This window comes from Cutaneotrichosporon cavernicola (genome assembly GCF_030864355.1).
Source record: "Cutaneotrichosporon cavernicola HIS019 DNA, chromosome: 2".
Taxonomy (NCBI): Eukaryota; Fungi; Basidiomycota; class Tremellomycetes; order Trichosporonales; family Trichosporonaceae; genus Cutaneotrichosporon; species Cutaneotrichosporon cavernicola.
Genome location: NC_083394.1, coordinates 3,136,196 through 3,152,601, shown reverse-complemented (window position 1 = coordinate 3,152,601; position 16,406 = coordinate 3,136,196). Strand labels below are relative to the sequence as shown.

At 58.8% G+C, this 16,406-nt stretch overlaps 8 protein-coding genes across 8 annotated transcripts; 5 read left to right on the top strand and 3 right to left on the bottom strand.

Moving 5' to 3' along the window:
* Nucleotides 1-84: 84 nt before the first annotated feature.
* On the top strand, nucleotides 85-3,129 carry CcaverHIS019_0212220 (uncharacterized protein; the record flags this gene model as incomplete). The annotated part of the gene is made up of 5 exons (XM_060598320.1): nucleotides 85-779; nucleotides 835-1,246; nucleotides 1,282-2,082; nucleotides 2,126-2,657; nucleotides 2,717-3,129. The coding sequence occupies 5 exons, from the start codon at nucleotides 85-87 to the stop codon at nucleotides 3,127-3,129; spliced, it is 2,853 nt and encodes a 950-aa protein (XP_060455126.1).
* Nucleotides 3,130-3,704: 575 nt separating this feature from the next.
* Nucleotides 3,705-4,970, top strand: CcaverHIS019_0212210 (uncharacterized protein; the record flags this gene model as incomplete). Its single annotated transcript, XM_060598319.1, has 3 exons — nucleotides 3,705-3,780; nucleotides 3,920-4,613; nucleotides 4,652-4,970. 3 exons carry the CDS (start codon nucleotides 3,705-3,707, stop codon nucleotides 4,968-4,970), a joined length of 1,089 nt encoding a protein of 362 aa, XP_060455125.1.
* Nucleotides 4,971-5,256: 286 nt separating this feature from the next.
* On the bottom strand, nucleotides 5,257-8,431 carry NdufS2 (uncharacterized protein; the record flags this gene model as incomplete). Its single annotated transcript, XM_060598318.1, has 8 exons — nucleotides 5,257-6,215; nucleotides 6,377-6,565; nucleotides 6,623-6,705; nucleotides 6,741-6,952; nucleotides 7,205-7,610; nucleotides 7,668-7,837; nucleotides 7,871-7,985; nucleotides 8,187-8,431. 8 exons carry the CDS (start codon nucleotides 8,429-8,431, stop codon nucleotides 5,257-5,259), a joined length of 2,379 nt encoding a protein of 792 aa, XP_060455124.1.
* Nucleotides 8,432-8,863: 432 nt separating this feature from the next.
* On the top strand, nucleotides 8,864-9,737 carry CcaverHIS019_0212190 (uncharacterized protein; the record flags this gene model as incomplete). Its single annotated transcript, XM_060598317.1, has 3 exons — nucleotides 8,864-9,054; nucleotides 9,108-9,620; nucleotides 9,683-9,737. 3 exons carry the CDS (start codon nucleotides 8,864-8,866, stop codon nucleotides 9,735-9,737), a joined length of 759 nt encoding a protein of 252 aa, XP_060455123.1.
* Nucleotides 9,738-10,075: 338 nt separating this feature from the next.
* Nucleotides 10,076-10,967, top strand: CcaverHIS019_0212180 (uncharacterized protein; the record flags this gene model as incomplete). The annotated part of the gene is made up of 3 exons (XM_060598316.1): nucleotides 10,076-10,292; nucleotides 10,749-10,831; nucleotides 10,863-10,967. The coding sequence occupies 3 exons, from the start codon at nucleotides 10,076-10,078 to the stop codon at nucleotides 10,965-10,967; spliced, it is 405 nt and encodes a 134-aa protein (XP_060455122.1).
* A 211-nt stretch (nucleotides 10,968-11,178) lies between these two features.
* On the top strand, nucleotides 11,179-11,943 carry CcaverHIS019_0212170 (uncharacterized protein; the record flags this gene model as incomplete). The annotated part of the gene is made up of 4 exons (XM_060598315.1): nucleotides 11,179-11,436; nucleotides 11,467-11,654; nucleotides 11,686-11,815; nucleotides 11,857-11,943. The coding sequence occupies 4 exons, from the start codon at nucleotides 11,179-11,181 to the stop codon at nucleotides 11,941-11,943; spliced, it is 663 nt and encodes a 220-aa protein (XP_060455121.1).
* Nucleotides 11,944-12,512: 569 nt separating this feature from the next.
* CcaverHIS019_0212160 (uncharacterized protein) lies at nucleotides 12,513-13,698 on the bottom strand (the record flags this gene model as incomplete). The annotated part of the gene is made up of 4 exons (XM_060598314.1): nucleotides 12,513-12,670; nucleotides 12,709-12,994; nucleotides 13,186-13,468; nucleotides 13,529-13,698. 4 exons carry the CDS (start codon nucleotides 13,696-13,698, stop codon nucleotides 12,513-12,515), a joined length of 897 nt encoding a protein of 298 aa, XP_060455120.1.
* Nucleotides 13,699-14,550: 852 nt separating this feature from the next.
* Nucleotides 14,551-15,498, bottom strand: CcaverHIS019_0212150 (uncharacterized protein; the record flags this gene model as incomplete). The annotated part of the gene is made up of 2 exons (XM_060598313.1): nucleotides 14,551-15,296; nucleotides 15,330-15,498. The coding sequence occupies 2 exons, from the start codon at nucleotides 15,496-15,498 to the stop codon at nucleotides 14,551-14,553; spliced, it is 915 nt and encodes a 304-aa protein (XP_060455119.1).
* Between the last annotated feature and the right edge of the window lie 908 nt (nucleotides 15,499-16,406).

The window sequence follows — 16,406 nt, the reverse complement described above, 5'->3', positions numbered from 1 at the left end:
GGTGTGGAGGTGTTCCATCTGGGACTCTGGATAACCTCCCACTCCCACTCCCTCTCATAATTCTCCCACCTTTGGGGAGCCACGATGCCGCCGAAACAGCAGCCCAAGTCGCCAGCGAAACAGCGCACTATCGCTTCGTTCTTCTCTCCTCCTCAGAAGCGGAAGGCCGAGGTCATCGAGGTGTCCGACTCAGATGACGATGTCGTTGTCGTCGACGTAGTTGAGCCGCACAAGAAGCCGAGGTTAGGGAACGGACGGGCCGCGATAGAGGAGGTACCTGCGAGGCAGAATGGGAGCAGTAATCATCCGGTGGAGAATGTGGACGAGGCGGATGAGTCTGACGAGGCGATGGCACGACGCCTCGCGGCGGAGTGGGAGGAGGAGGACCGGCCAAGCCAAGAGATCAAGGTCGCGACCGACAAACCCGACAAACCGATAGCCACACTTGAGGTCAAGACTGACCTTCTGAAGAGCCCCAAGCAACTACACCCCATGTTCGCGCGAGCGCAGGAGGCTGGACCATCGCGGCCTCGAGAATCTAAGGCAAGGCCGGAGCCTGAAATGAAGGTCAAGACAGAGCGTAAGCCGACAATAACCGCCGCTCGCCCACAGCCTGTCGATCCAATCGACTTTGACACCGACTCCCTCCTCTTCCGCCCCGCCGAGGTCGACATCTCGCGCTGGCCTGCCGGCAGACTGCCATACTCCGTCCTCGTGGGCGTGTACGTGCAGGTGGCAGGTACGCGGTCACGTCTGACGATCGTGCGGGTTCTTACCAAGTACGTATCTGATCTTCTCTATGGCTATGCACCGATGACTTACAGCTGACACCAGTTTCATCCACCTCCTCCTGGCTAGGGCGCCGCTTGACCTTCCTCCAACCCTTTACCTTCTCTCAAACCATCTCCGGCCAACGTACATTCCCTGTGAGCTTGGGGTCGGGAGCATGATCCTCTCGCGTGCTATAAAGGATGTCTCGGGGCTCCAATCGCGCGACCTCAAGCGTCTGTGGAACGTCTACGGCGACCCTGGCGACGTCGCGTACGAGGCCAAGGTCCACATGCGCACACTCGTCGAGCCTGCCCCACTCGTCGTGCACGACCTGTACGAGCGCTTGCTCAGAATGGCGGATATCCGTGGGCCACAGAGCGGGAAACTCAAGGGCGACGTCGTGCGTAAGCTCATGGTGCAGGCGCGAGGGGACGAGGTACGATATCTCGTGCGCACGCTGATTGGGAATCTGCGGGTGAGCTGCTCAGATCCCGCATCAGCTGACGGCAGATCGGTGCAGTGCGACTAACTCTCCTAACGGCCGTCGCTCGCGCAGCTGCGTTCTTCGCCATTCCCGACGACGAGCTTGTCGTTATCCCCATTCCAGCGAATGGGAAGAAGCCGGCAGATCCATCACGAGAGGCGGCCGAGGACAAGAGCGCGGCGGCTGTCCGCCTTGTGCGCCGCGTGTACGTTCGCCACCCGAACTATGGAGATCTCGTCCGCGGCATCGAAGGAGGTGGGCTCGACGGACTTGAAGCTCGCGTGCCCCTCTCGGTCGGTATCCCGATCAGCCCGATGCTGGGCAGCATCACGCGGTCTATCGATGAGGTGTACGAGCGCCTGGGAAGCCTCCCTTTCACGGCCGAGGCGAAACTCGATGGGCAGAGGCTGCAGATGCACGTCCGGCGGGACGGGCCGCAGGGAGAAGATGACGGCGGTGGGCGGTGGGTCGAGGGCGAGAATGGGCGGGCTTGGGTCCGCTTGTTCAGTCGGCATCTCGAAGACATGACGGACAAGTACCCCGACGTCTGTGCCCGCGGCCTCGACCTCCTGTCCTCCATCAAGAGAAAACGTTATCCCTTCCCATCGTGGGCCTCGACACCAACTCCCGAGGTCGCAGAGCTCCTCGAGACTGAAGAGGTGACCTCGCTCATCGTCGACGCCGAGATCGTTGCGATTGACAAGGACACGGGTGCGCACCGCACCTTCCAGGAACTGACGAACCGCGCGCGCAAGGACGTGCGCGTCGAGGACATCAAGGTCGTTGTCGAGGTGAACGCGTTCGACCTCATGCTGCTGAACGACGTCGTGAGCTTATAGCTTATGTCCCTTGACGTGTAGCTGACAGCAGCCGCTCCTTGCATCACCTTTGAGTACCCGGCGACATCTCATGCGCGCTCTCTTGCCTCCGCGCCCAACATCAGCCGATCCAATGCTCGCGCGTTGGACGCTGATCGACGCGGTTGACTCTGTGGACTTGAAAAGCCCCGCCGACCTTCGCGCGTTCTTCGACAAGGTTGTGGAGCGCAAGGCTGAGGGCCTGATGGTAAAGCTGCTGGAGAGCGGGGGTGCGCCGCTGGGAGCCGAGGTCGTCGAACCAGAGGACGCCGAGGATGTAACGGAGGAGGATGGCAAGGAGGAAAAGGCGGACGGCAAGGGGGCCAAAGGACGAAAGAAGCCTTTGCCCGCGACGTACGAACCGGACCAACGCTCGATGGGCTGGCTCAAGGTCAAGAAGGACTACCTCGAGGGTCTCGGGGACAGCCTCGACCTGGTCCCCGTCGGAGCGTGGTGGGGCATGGGTCGCAAAGCCGGCTGGTGGAGCCCTATTCTTCTGGCCGCGCGGAATCCCGAGACGGGTGTGCTCGAAGCGGTGTGCAAGTGTGAGTTTCAGTCTACCAGCGGAATGCCGACAGCTGCGTGTGGCCGAAGCTGACCCCAGGTATTTCCGGCTTCACCGACGCGTTCTACAAGGACCTCCTGGTACGCTACCCGCCCGACTCTGATCCAGCCGTCTGCTCGACCCAGCCACTAGGCTACGTCGAGACCGGCGGACTCGTGCCAGACCGCTGGTTCCTCCCGCGTGAAGTGTGGGAGATCCGCGGTGCGGATATCACTCTCTCGCCCGTCTACCCCGCCGCCGCGGGCTATATTGGTGGCGAGCGGGGTCTGAGTCTCCGGTTCCCACGGTTCATTCGCGTGCGAGAGGATAAGGACATCGAGGAAGCGACGAGCGCCGAGGAGTTTGCGGAAATGTTCAGGCGGCAGATGGCTCCGGCTGCGCTGGGGCAGGATGTGGCCAAGGTCGAGAGTGGAGATGAAGGCGAATTGGAGGAGGGTGAAGGTGGCGAGTAGTAGCGTCATGTTGTACCGTAACTCTGCGCGATTAGAGCGCTTTATGCTAATAATGTTGCGTGACTGAAGCATGACTGTGCCCTGTCAGATGGGAAAATATCTAACCACTATCTACTCTGCTGTCTCTCTCTACCTCTGTCTTCAAGTCTCATGTACTCTACATACATCCCGTTACGACTTCGACCTGCTTCTGTACATGGCCTTGATGCGAACGTCACCCTTGACGGGCGTCGAGAGTACGGACTGAACAGAGAGATGCGGAGAGAGAATAAGCAAAACAGAGGGAGGAAAGTTGTTTGAATACGCCGAAAACTCACAATGGTCGCGCACCTTCCTCGCCCCCATTTGCTGCAGTCATTCGGCCTTGGTCCAAATGATTCAACAGGCAAATGGAGTGTTGAACACCAAGGATTCGACACTTATGGCTGTGAAAGACTATCTGAACATGGAATTGGCGTTGTGGCGGAGTGGTTAACGCGGTTGACTAGAATCGAGTTATTCTAATATCAACTTCCTTCGGGAGCGCATGTTCGAATCATGTCAACGTCGAATCTTTTTGACTGGGTCCACGACGTATGTATTTGACTCCGACATCGGAGGTGCATCTTCCACCACAGCTCGAGCTCCTCGTCTCTGCTGCGCTGGAGGGCTGTGGGTTTACAGAAAGGTCAGTGCAGCTGGTGGAGGGAGCTCAACATCAACCTCCACTTCAGGCACCACCTTCCAACTTTGTTGACGCACTCTCCCTCCATGCAAAGTAGGATATTCGCGAGGTAGTATCTGACCCCAGCACCGTCCCTAGCCCAAGTCGACACGGTATACTCGGCCGACTCGATCGAGTTCTGTCCCCTTCCGGGGTACGAGCAGTACTTTACATGCGGAACGTACCAGCTCCTGGACCCCGTCACCGGCGAACTGGCCCCTGCGCCGGGCACAGCTCCCTCCTCTGGCGGGGATGCGCCGGCGCCTCGTGTTGGCCGGATTCTGCTGTACGCTCTTGACGGTGTTGCGCCAGTGGAAAAGGACCGGGTCGAGACGGCCGCGATCCTGGACGTCAAGTGGTCCCCCTCCCGGCCCGAAATCAGTGTCGCCGACGCCAAGGGTGCGCTGACGCGCTACGCCCTCAATGGCGGGAGATTGCAGATGGTGGAGAAAGTGGCTGTTGCGGATGTGGATACCCTCGTATTGAGTCTCGACCATCGGCCCGGATCCGAAGAGGTGATCACTTCCCTTTCGTCGGGCGAATTGGCACACATCGTAGGGGGACAAGTGGTGGAGCGGTGGGCGGCGCACGACTTTGAGCCGTGGATCACGGCGTGGCAAGGCAGGGATACAGTCTGGTCGGGAGGGGATGATCTTGCGTTGAAGAGATGGGATATTCGTATGCCGGGCACGCCGACGTTCGTTAAGCGGAAAGGCTTCGATGGCGGCGTTACGACCATTGCGCCAAGTCCGCACAATGAGCACTTGTTGGCTGTTGGATCGTAAGTTGACTCCCTTTCTTAACTGTTCTGATGCAAAGGTACGACGCCCACCTCCGTTTATTTGATGCGCGCTCTCCGGCGCGCCCGCTGCTCGAACTCGAGATGCCCGGCGGTATTTGGCGCACTAGGTGGCATCCATCGCAGCAGCGCAAGGGGGATATCCTCAACGCGTGCATGCACGGCGGGTTTGCTGTAGCCCGCATCACTGAGGGCGCGGGAGAGGGCGAGATCACGCACACGTTCCCCGGGACGCTGGGGTATGGCGCCGACTGGTGTCGTCTCCCGCCTACGGAGGAGGGAAGCCTCGTTGCGACGTGTTCGTTTTACGACCACGACATGAACGTTTGGCGCGCGTAGCGGTGGACGCTATCAGTGGCCTGTCGTTGTCTTAGTCCAGCCATGCGGACGAGGCGATGCAGAGCACCGCAACCGTCCAGGCAGCTTCTTGGAGTTGACAGGCAAGATCTGGCGTAGATAGTCGGCTGATGGAGAGAAATGGCGGGAAGAGAACGGAGAGACAGAGTTGCAAGATATGTAAGGACGATAGCAACCCCAAACGCAGCATCATTGTCATGTACAATCCTCTGCACCAAACCTACACCCAAACCCGGCCTCTTTAGCACTATGCATTGTCTATCCTACACTACCGGTCAACCTCACCGAACACGAGGTCCATGGTACCAATGATGGCGACCGCGTCGGGAAGGAAGGAGTGGCGCATCATAAAGTCTGCGCCGGCAAGGTGGGCAAAGCCTGGTGCGCGAATCTTGCAGCGGTAGGGGCGGTTGGTGCCGTCCGAGACGAGGTAGACACCCATCTCGCCCTTGGGCGCCTCGATGGCCGTGTACGTCTCGCCGGGGGGAACCGAGTAGCCCTCAGAGAAGAGCTTGAAGTGGTGGATGAGTGCCTCCATGCTCTCCTTCATGGTAGCACGGGGCGGGGGCACAATCTTGTGGTCGTCAATCTTGTAGGCGCCGGTGGGCATCTTGTTGAGGCACTGGTTGATGATGCGGAGCGACTCGCGGAACTCCTGAACACGGCACATGTAACGGTCGTAACAGTCGCCATTCTTGCCGACGGGAACATCAAACTCGACCTGGTCGTATGCGTCATAAGGCGCGACCTTGCGAATGTCCCAAGGGACACCCGAGCCGCGGAGCATGACACCGGTGAACGAGTAGTCGAGCGCCTCCTGCGCCGTCACCTTGCCAATGCCGATCGTACGCGCCTTCCAGATACGGTTGGCGGTGAGGACCTCCTCGATCTCGTCGACACGGGTGGAGAACTGGGTCGCCCACTTGAAAATGTCGTCCAGAAGACCGTGGGGCAGGTCAAACGCCACACCACCGGGGCGGACGTAAGCCGCGTGCATACGCGCACCCGAGACACGCTCGTAGAACTCCATGAGCTTCTCACGCTCCTCGAAACCCCACAGGAAGGGCGTCAGCGCACCAACGTCCATGGCGTGCGTGAGGACGGCCATCAAGTGGTTGAGGACACGCGTGATCTCGCCCATGAGGGTACGGATCCACTTGGCACGATCGGGAACCTCGATGTTGAGCAGCTTCTCGACGGCGAGGGTGTACGACAGCTCGTTGGTCACTGGTGTCAGCGGTGGACGAGAAGCGGGAGCGAGGGGAGCCGAGGGCGCGAGGAGAGGAGCGAGCCCCGGGGTGTGCAGCGGACAGCAAGAAGCGACCTCGGGATCGCTACTCGGGACTGCTCCACACTTCCTCGGCCTTGACCCGCACGCGGATACGCACTCATGGAGACGTAGTCGAGACGGTCAAAGTAAGGGAGGGCCTGGGTGTAGTTCTTGTACTCGATCAGCTTCTCGGTACCGCGGTGGAGGAGACCGATGTGAGGGTCGGCACGGAGAATCTCCTCTCCGTTGAGCTCGAGGATAAGACGCAGCACACCGTGCGCGGCGGGGTGCTGGGGGCCGAAGTTGACTGGAGTTAGCTCTGTGGGCAACAGACGGAGCCGTTTCGGAGCGCGCGCAAACACACCAGTGAAGTGACGCATGCCGCCGGCCGTCGTCTTGGGGCCAATCTCCTCGGAGAGAATCTCCTCGGCGCTCATCGTGTGCAGGCTGTCGTTAGTGGGCGCGGGGTGTGTCGGACGCACTCTTCGACCGAAGTGGTCTGGACCGGGGTGAAGCGGCGCTCTCCGTCGGGCTGGTTTACATGGTCGGCATAGTTGCGGGCGCTCACGCCTAGGGGGCGGAGTGGCCTCGCGGCGGGGGCCTTTGCGAGGAGGGGCCTGAGGGCACGGAACATGGCGAGTGGTGTGCGCGATGAGCGGTGCGATGAGGTCGACGTCCACTGTACGGCTCGAGACTGCTCGTAGTGAAGCCGCTGGTCGGACGGAGGCAGAACTCGGTAGGAGGAGCCGCTCCTCCAACCTCCTGGCCCAACCAGGGTAGAGCCAATCCACCACCTAAACCGCACTCACTCGGAGAGACCGGCGTTTCCGCCCGTGGCACCAATGACCTCCACCCACCAGACCTTTTAATCATCACCAATATACACAAAACTCTTATGCATATAGATACACAGCTCAAACACCATGTAGCCAATCTATAGACGCACAAGGCCCTGGTGCAGGCCAACCGTCTCCCTGTCCGACGCCGAAGACAGCCGCGCAGCCTCCTCCTCCCCACTCTGGCGCCACGCCTCCATCTCCCCGCCCAGAACTCGTGCATCGTCGTCATCATCGTCGTCATCAATCGAGAAGCGCGCAGCGAGGTGGTCCTCCTCGTTTGGGTCCTGTCGCAGGTGGTTGTACCCCGCGCGCTGAGACCGGCGTTTCCAGGGCGCGGACCACGAACGTCGCGGCTGCGCGGAGCCATCAGAAGACGAGATGGGCTGCGGCAAGCGCACGCCGGGCGGGCGGTGACACTTGGGGAAGGGGAAAATGTCCATGCCGCTGCGCTTGAGGTAGAACCGATTGTAAAGGGTGTGTCCGCCAAACCACGTCAAGATGGCGACGGCGACGCTGGCGTTAGTGGCGTCCGATCGGCGTCCATCGCGCATGCCGCCGCGCCGTACTCACAATCCGACAAACGCCCAGATGTGCGCGCTCTCGAGGTCCGTCTTGTGGTTGGTGGGGCACGCGACGTGCGTGTGCCAGTCGAAGAAGAAGTGGCATGCCTTGTCCCCGGCAGGCACGGCTGCCACGAGCCGCGGCTTGCCTGCCTCAAAGTCGGTCTGGCTGCATACAAACTGCTGTCAGTTGCGCACGCAAGCGAGACCTACGCGAATGACTGTTGATGCGCGCTCGTTCTCGTTGCCCGGGCACTTTGACCCGTTCTCGTAGATGAGCATGGGCTCGTGGGTGGTCGGGGAGATTGTGAGGTTGGTGGAGAAGGCGCTGGGGTTAGTGTGGGCTCGTGAGGTCGTTGCACCGAAGCGCTCGGGAGGCTCTGTATGATCTGATCCCACGCGCAAGTCAGCGCTAGCGCGCCGCGAGCTGGACAGTTTCGTGAATGTAGCACGCATCTCCGCACACCTCCTTCGCACCCCACATTCTCCCTACCCCCTCCCACCTTCCTCCGCCCATCCTCCCACTCACCCAAGTGAGAAGTCACCTTGCCCGCGGCCGTTGATGAATCCGCCTACTGTAGACGCATCGTCGACGTTCCACGGCTCGCTCACGACGGCGCGGCACACATTGAGCTTGTATACCAGATTGCCCTGGACGTCGCCGGCGTCCGCCTCGTAGTCGGCCTTTGGTGTACTGAGAGAGTTGAGGTCGTAGAACGTGCCGTCCTCGAGGGTGATGGTACACGGCTTGTCTTGAGGCTTGTCGTCTGCCATGTCTGAGAGGCTAACAATGGGGAGAAGAGAGGCGTCAACATCACATGCATTGCATTTGATCTGCGCTTTGGTGGCGGTGTATTGCTCGTGCCTAGATTTGCATTGCACGTGTCTTTCGCGTGGAGTCTAAAGGAGTGACGTCAGTTGAATGTTTTGCCCGAAATGGAAACATGGAGCGGTGGGGCTTCGGGGTGTTTGGCTCTTCTGGGGGGTTGAGCAGCGTCGTCGCCAGTTATGGGCTCCCTCATTCAGCCATCTTCCCTCCTCCCCTCCCACCCTCCCCCCCGAGCCGTAGCGGAGTGGCGCAGTGGTAATGAGGCGTCAGCACGTCAGCACCTCAGATGTTCCAGTCTGCCTGATAACCCACAGTACCTCAGACTGATAAACCACGGCTACATGGCTGACATCGGCTGTTCCCACCTAACACTGACCATGTCGACATCTCTTCCAGATGAGCTACCACACCCCCGCGATCCCGAACTCGAAGCGCTAGCCCTGGCCGCTGTGCGAGTGTACAATGCCGCTAGGAAGACGCGTGTAGACGAATCGGGGGAGGGCGAGGCGTGGCTCGCGGTCGACAATGTGTGTTTCACCCTCGCGGTGTTGTACAACGCATGGCTCGAGTGGGTATCGATATCGACCTCTATGCTCTAATCCGCTTGAGCGCTGACACCAGGATGAGATCCGGACCTACCCGCCTCCCGCGCTGGGAAGAGGCGACGGCCAAGATCGCCCGCTCCACCCGCGTAGCGTACGACACGCATGTCCTTACGATGTTTGAGCCAGAGGGCTCGACGCTCCTCCGCCCTTCCTTCGGCGTAGGCTACGGATATGGAGCCCGACATGTCCCGCCCCCAAGGGAAGACGTACAAGCGTATGTGGAGGAGGCCATGGAATGGTGGTGGCTAGGCCACCTGCGGTCTCTAGCAGAAACAAGGCTGCCGAGGGGGTACGCCGCCGTGCTGGACCGCGTCCCCATCTTGCGTCGGGTTTCGAGTTCACCCACTCCTCCCATCTCTCCATCCGATTCTCCAGCGTTCGTACCGCAAGATCTGCTCCCACACGAACCGAGACAGGCCAACTCGCTTCCCCTCGATACCGCTTACGCCCACAAGTCGTTGCACGTCGTCATGGGATGGCGGGCAAATGCGCAGATCGGCGTTCTAGGGCTTCATGTCGAGCGGGGGAGGTGGGTGTGGTACTCTGACTTCAGGGGGAGCGAGGTTGTAAGTAAAGTGCTTGCTGAGGCAGGGATCTCGCCACTCCTCAGCCAGACTTTGTTGCCCGGATCACTCCGCGGCAATGAGTGGGAGTAGTTGAGACATGGGAGCGTGAGGGAAATCATAGCGTACGCCTTGTTGTATACGTCTTTCTTTGTATCTTGATATCGCTGTCTAGCATGTTCACGTTTGTTGTATTGACTCGCTGGTCCTCAACAACAACGGGGTCAACCATGTCTCATTTCCGTTTTCACCCAGTTAGGGGACAACTCGTGCACACCCCGACACAGAGGAAGAGAATGCTATCCATGCTGTCCTTCTATTACTGCCCCACCTCCACCTCCACCCCGGAAGCATTTCTCCGTTTCACCCTCCACTTCTCCACTTTCCCTCCTCCGCTTCTCCTTTCCCCAACTCACTCAAAATGGCCTCCATCTTCCGTGTCGCCCGCTTCGCTGTCCGCGCCGAGCTCCCTGCCGTTCCCTGCTTCAGCCGCAGGCTGCACGTCAGCGCGCGCCGCTTCGCGTCCGAGGACCCCTTTGCGCAGGACCCGCGGATCGTCGAGCTCCGTAACAAGATCCAGGCGCATGAGGGCGCCAAGCAGGCTATCATGCGGCTCGGGCAGCTGATGCAGGACAAGGGTGAGTGTTGGCAAAGAGAGGAGGAGGGAGGTTGCGTGAGGAGAGAGGGGTTGGTAATTCGGACTTTGAGCCGAGAGCGAGGGTGGATGCGTAATGGTCTTGCGATCCTGCGAGAGACAGAACGGCGAGATGGAGGGCTTTGGACGGTGCCGAGATGATCGCTGCATGTCGAGTTCTTTAGATGGGTTTGGCGTCGGCATGTAGGGGCCGGGTCCGCGGCTGGGTGGTGATGGTCTTGCCTTGCACCTGCACGGACGGATACTCCTTGCTCAACGTCGCTGGTTTCGCTCGTCGTCCATGTGAGCGTCGCTTGATCACATTACCGCCTGAGATTTGCCACCTATGGCGACAGAATCAGCGTCCAGTTTCTGCCCAAGTTTCCTCCCCTCTACCCTCACAGATGGAGCACTGCCCTCTGCACTTCCTCTCAGCACCTCTGAACAATGCTGACCCCAGGCGTCGACCTCTCCAAGCCCCCCTCGACGATGCAGGTCATGAAGCTCGGCATGGACCCGGACATCCGCGAGGCTGGCCAGAACGTGCGCCCTCTCATGACATCACTAACCACAGCTCATGGTGCAGCTCAAGGAGGCCGGCGTTGACATCAACCCCGAGACTGCGTCGCAGATCTTCCAGAACGTGGTCAAGGACGAGGTCGAGCCAAAGGACAAGTAGTTAGCATCTGCACTGTATCGTTTTCTGCTGTGCATCTGGGAATTACGTAGGCGGGTGTTTGAAGGCACGAGACGAGCAGAAGTGGGAAGAGTGGGGCAGATGAGGGACGCCGGGTGGAGGAGAACCAAATGAGCCGGTATACCAGCCTACGTTTGTTTATGCGTGCAGGGCAGTACGGTGGTTGACAACATCCACCACCCACCATCACACAATGGCAACCCCGGCCCTCGTCCTCGACGCACTTCGCGAACATCTCGAACCCACACTCCTGACCAAGCGTCTTCCCTCCGTCCTCCAGCTCGCCGCGCACCTAACCCTCGTCCGCCAAAGGATAACCCACGAAGCAAGCATGCTCGAAGCCGCCCTGGCCGACCTGGACGTAGACCAAACCGGCATGGAAACACTGCACCGCCTATCAGTGGCGGACGGGGACGCCCTCTTCGAGATCAGCCTAGACATGCGGCGCGAGGTGACTTTATACTGAGTCAGCTGACGGAAGCAACTCCTCTCGGCGCTCGCCGCGGGAAAGGTGGCTACGGTTGAGGGGCTGGTGGAACAGTACCTTCCTGAAGTGGAGACGACCGATTCGCACAAGCACATCTACGTTCGAGCGATGGAGGTGCATCAAGTCTCCGTCATGGCGGAGGTGCGAAAGGAAGTTCTGGAGTTGGTCCAGGCTACTAAAGCGTACGTCTTTGCGAGAGAGGGCTGATCGTAGTGGTCAGCAGCCACAGATACTGCTTGGGCAGACGCTCAATGAGCTTGGAGTGGAGATGATGGGCGTTGCGCGGAGTGTGGTGGAGGATGCTGAGGCTTTCATGGCCCTCTTCCCGGGAGAGAGGAGACGGGTGAGTCAAGGGTTGGCTTCTGGCGCCTCTGCTGACTGTAGGAATCTCTGCCCATGCCGCGCAGGGATATCCCTCGCAGACACGCGCCTCGGATGACCATGCCTGCACCCGCGTCGACTTTCGACTAGGTTGAGAGGTTATTACGAGACCACAGCATGTTGTATGTACGGCATTATTCTTCTGTGCTTTTGCGTAGCACTCTGACCCCCCTGACTTCAGTCGCAGGCTCTTCTCTGAGACCCGCTCCTGCGCTGGCCGACTAAGCTGCTAACCTCCACTCCCAGGTGCTTGAGAGTATTCTCGGCTACCGGAATGACTGACTGCGCCATGCGATGGCCTAGTGACAGCCGGGGTGCTTGTGATGAGAGGGAAGGGAGTGTTGCCAGCGGCCAGCAGCCTTTCGTCCAAGGTCATCTGATTCTCTGGGTGGCGGGCCAGCATCTGACAGAACACCCGAATGTATCGACAGCAATCAACAACGCAATAGTTATGGAGGAGGGGTTTATGGTTGAAGCCAGCACTAAACTAATGACGCCAAACGAGTGGAGTCACCTAGATGCCGCCGACACCGCTGGGCTCTCCCCAAGTGATTTGCCTCAAACAATGCAGTCGGTTACAAAAAAACGGCGAGGGGGTTAGTCGTGTATTGGAGAGGGAACGAGAGGCTAACCAACTATTACGAGGAAGACGTGCGCGCTTACAGCAGAGGACCGCCAATAGTGCCGTGGGAACCACCGAGGAGCGAAGTGCCGAGAGCGTTCGAGAGGGTGTCGGGAAGAGAGTCCAGCACCTGGTCGATAACTGACTGGTCGAGACCCTGGAAGGCCGCAGCGTCTTCAGGCGAGATCGGAGTGCCTTGGGGTCAGTTCTGTAAGACAGGCAGGTGAACACACCGGTTGCGAGAGAGACGAGGATGCGGCGAATAAGCTCAACGACCTGGGCAGGGAGGCCGAGAGAGTCGAGGCTGCCAAGATCAGGGGAGCCACCAGTTGAAACAGTTGTGCCGCCAGTCGTGCCGCCGGTCGTGCCAACGGTTGTGCCAACAGTCGTGCCGCCGGTCGTGCCGCCGGTCGTGCCAACGGTCGGGCGGCCGGTCGTGCCACCGAAAAGGCCGCCGAGGCCGCCCGACTGGCCGCCAGTGGCGCCGGTCTCGCCGGAGTCGAGGTCGATGCCGCGGCCCTGGATGTCAGACTGTGCTCTAGTACCTTGATGAAAAGCTCATAAATCAAAGGCCACGAACATGAAAGTCACAAAACCCCCAGTCACAGCCCTCTCGAGTGTGCTCGAAGCCGGGACCTCGATGCGGACACACCAGAGGAAGCAGGAGGGGTAATGAAGGGAGGTGGTTCAAAGCAGGAAGTGTAACTCACAAGGCTGGGGAGCATCTCGAAGATGAGGAAGATCAAGTTGTTGGCTCCGGGCATGCCCATGGTGCCGGCAATGATGACGGGCTTCATGAGAGTGGGAATACGAATGAGGAAATCGGCCGGGAGCGAGAAAAGCTTGAGAGTGGCAGCGGGGATGTTTTTACCCTGCATGATGTCCATCATGGCTTTGATGGCGACATTGGCGTCTTCAGCGGTGATGCCGGCGACACCGTTGAGCTGGTGCTGCATCTCCTTGAAGAGAGCGTCCCAGTCCACGTTGCCAACGCTGGAGTCAGAGGAGGCCGTGGTGAGAGATTTATGGTGCTAAGAGAGTAAAGGCACTCACACAGGGGGGCCAGGCTCGGCGAGCTGGCGCTCGACAGCCTTGGGGCCAGTGCCGGCGTCACGGGCGAGGTTATTAACGTTCACGGTGGCGACCCCAAGATCGACCTTGAGGGGGGTGGCGACTGCGAAGGCGGCGAGAGCAGTCACGGCCGCAAGGGAGAATGAGCGCATTGTGAGGCGAGGGAAGGAGTTATACCGAGTCTAGTTAAAAGAATGTGGGGACGGAGTGGCCACAGAGAGAGTGAGGGGATGAGAGATGAGGGATGAAGAGAAGGTAGAGGAGAAAGGTAGGTATTATATAGATGAATGCCGAGGGAGGCGGCGGCTTAGAGCGGACCTGTCGAGGGCTGTGGGTTGGGAGGGAGTAGAGCAAGTATGTGTGGCACATTGAGGATCACGGTCAAATGTCAATCCATAACTGGGTACGACGTGGGAAACTAGCCCCTGTAGGTTCCGTCAACGTCGCGACTCGGTCAGCCGTCAGGAGAGGGAGGCGATACGTGTGATGCCAAGAAGTTTAGGCTTGGAGGCCAGCAAGCACCAGAATGATGTACAGATGAAGACTGAGTGCGAGGTGGGAACAGATCAAATGGTCAGGATTGCCTGGATCTGATCTACCTGTGTACAATTGAAGATCGTTAATAACTGCGCTTAAGTGAGAGGTCGAGCTCGTTAGTTGAGAGACTAGGCACACTGGTGCCACACTCCTCAGGTTCAAGTATCTACAATAATTCAACATACCTGGCGAAAGTGATATGACCGCTAACTAAAATGAGATTTGGCACTAATGGCCGATATCCATTTCAAAATGGCAGCTGACTGCGAGGTCGCGGCCGGCAAGATGAGGCCGGCGATCCTGACGATCAACAGTTGTACTGCTTACAGTATGTTTCATTTGATCATTGAATAGACAGGCACTTTTATTTCGATTGACTACGTTTCTTCCTCTTACATATAGCTGTCACGTGCAACCACTCGTTCCACCCCGCCCCGTCCCCAGCCCACCCAACCTCATATAAGTGCTCAGAGAATTCCGCCAAGCACCCCACCAATGGGCCCAGTCTTGCCCCCCAAAACACCGCCAGTGGTGTTGTTAACCGAACCGAGGAGACCGCTGCTGCCCGTGAGGAGGACAAGTTGGAGAAGGACAAGCAGGGGTGCGAGGATGGGTCCGAGACCCGGAACCTGCCATATGACAGTGTTTAGGGCGCCAATGACGCTCGATAGTCCCTGGGAGGGGAGGGACTGGAGCTGGCCGAGGGCGGCGCTTCCGAGTCCACTGCCGTTGAGGAGGTTGCGGACGAGGCTTCCAACAATGTCGCGGCTTCCCTCTCCCAAACCAGTGTTCTTGAGGGCATTGGAGACCTTGGCGATCACGTCGTCAACATTAATGCCAGAGAGAGCGCGCGCGTCTAAACCACGGCCGCCAAGGAGACCGCCAAGACCGCCGGTTAGCCCGCCGAGAAGGCCGAGGCCACCTCCGAGTGTCTGGAGGAGGGCAAGGAGCATGTAGACGATCTGGTTGACACCTGGAAGTCCCATGGTTGCGGGGATGAGAATGGGCGCCAGGATCTGAGGGAGCTTGATGAGGACAGAGGACGGGATGGAGAGGAGCTTGCCAACCACGCTGCTGTCCAAGCCGCGCCCTTGGAGGATGCCGGTGACCACGCTGACGAGGGTTTTAACTTGGTCTCCCGTGAGGCCTGCAGTTTGCTGGAGGGCCTTGGTCACCCGGTCGACAACTGCGTTCAAGTCGATATTGCCGACGCCTGGAGTGAGTGTGTGGCAAGGTGTGTGCTTACCTCCAGGCGAGAACTGTCGCTCATCAACGGAGATAACTTTGGGTTGCGCGTCACGGGCTCCTAAAGAATCTTCGGACCGAGCGACAGCGATGGACTGGTCTGGGGAAGTGGCCAGGGGGGCGGCAAGAGCTACGCAGCTCAAGACCGCAAAGACCAGTGTGGGGCGCATGGTGTGTGAGTGAGTCTATGTGTCTTTGTGCGTCACTGGAGTACGAAGCCTGGGTAGCAGAGCTGTGAGCAGATACGCAAGATCAGACACAGACACAGCAAGAGCAGTTTATATCTCTCTTGCAGACCACACTCATGATATGTTTCAGCTTAAGCTGGTCGGCAGTAATCAGTCATAAAGATGATCATGCTGGCGATCGTCTGAATTGCTTTCCACAGCCCCATTCATTGGCTCCGCTCATACCGAGTCCCCCAAGCCACGAGTCCTCAACGGCGTCTTCATGCGAAGTCATGGCAACCTATTTCTGTAGTTGCCGTGAATCTGTTGAGCCGGTCGAGGGTCATGCTGGCGGGGTGTTGGTTAAGGCCGCTTTGAATGGTTTACTGATCGGTATTGGTATCTTTTGAAAGAGGTTCAAACACCGTCAGATTCAACGCTTCCCGCTCTGGAATGGATCTGTTGCCCAATTGCCCAAAAGATGGCAGTTAAGAATGAGGAGTGGGGTTCTGGAGTTCCATTAGGGTTGTGTAACATGGTCTCACATTGAGCCGGTCATGACAAGAATGACCAGCACGACAAGAACGACCAGCCTGTTGAGCCGTTATCATCACAGTCAGAACTCGTCCCTCATTCTTCGGACAGGCCGTACTCTTGAGGTACTAGTTGGTGGACTAGTTCTCCTGCAGCCTGTACCATACGATGTGGTGGTATCAGCGAACGTCCTCACCATCGTGTCAACATCTGGACATTGCGAACGAATGCCATCAGCATTCCGCAACTTGTCTCGTCCTCATTGCATGGCCAGAACACATACCGATCCTATTCTAGAAGCTCGGCGCATTCATCATCATCGACCGCTTCTTTACGGACCGGTACATTATCAGCTGCCGTCAAGTGGGCAAACATCA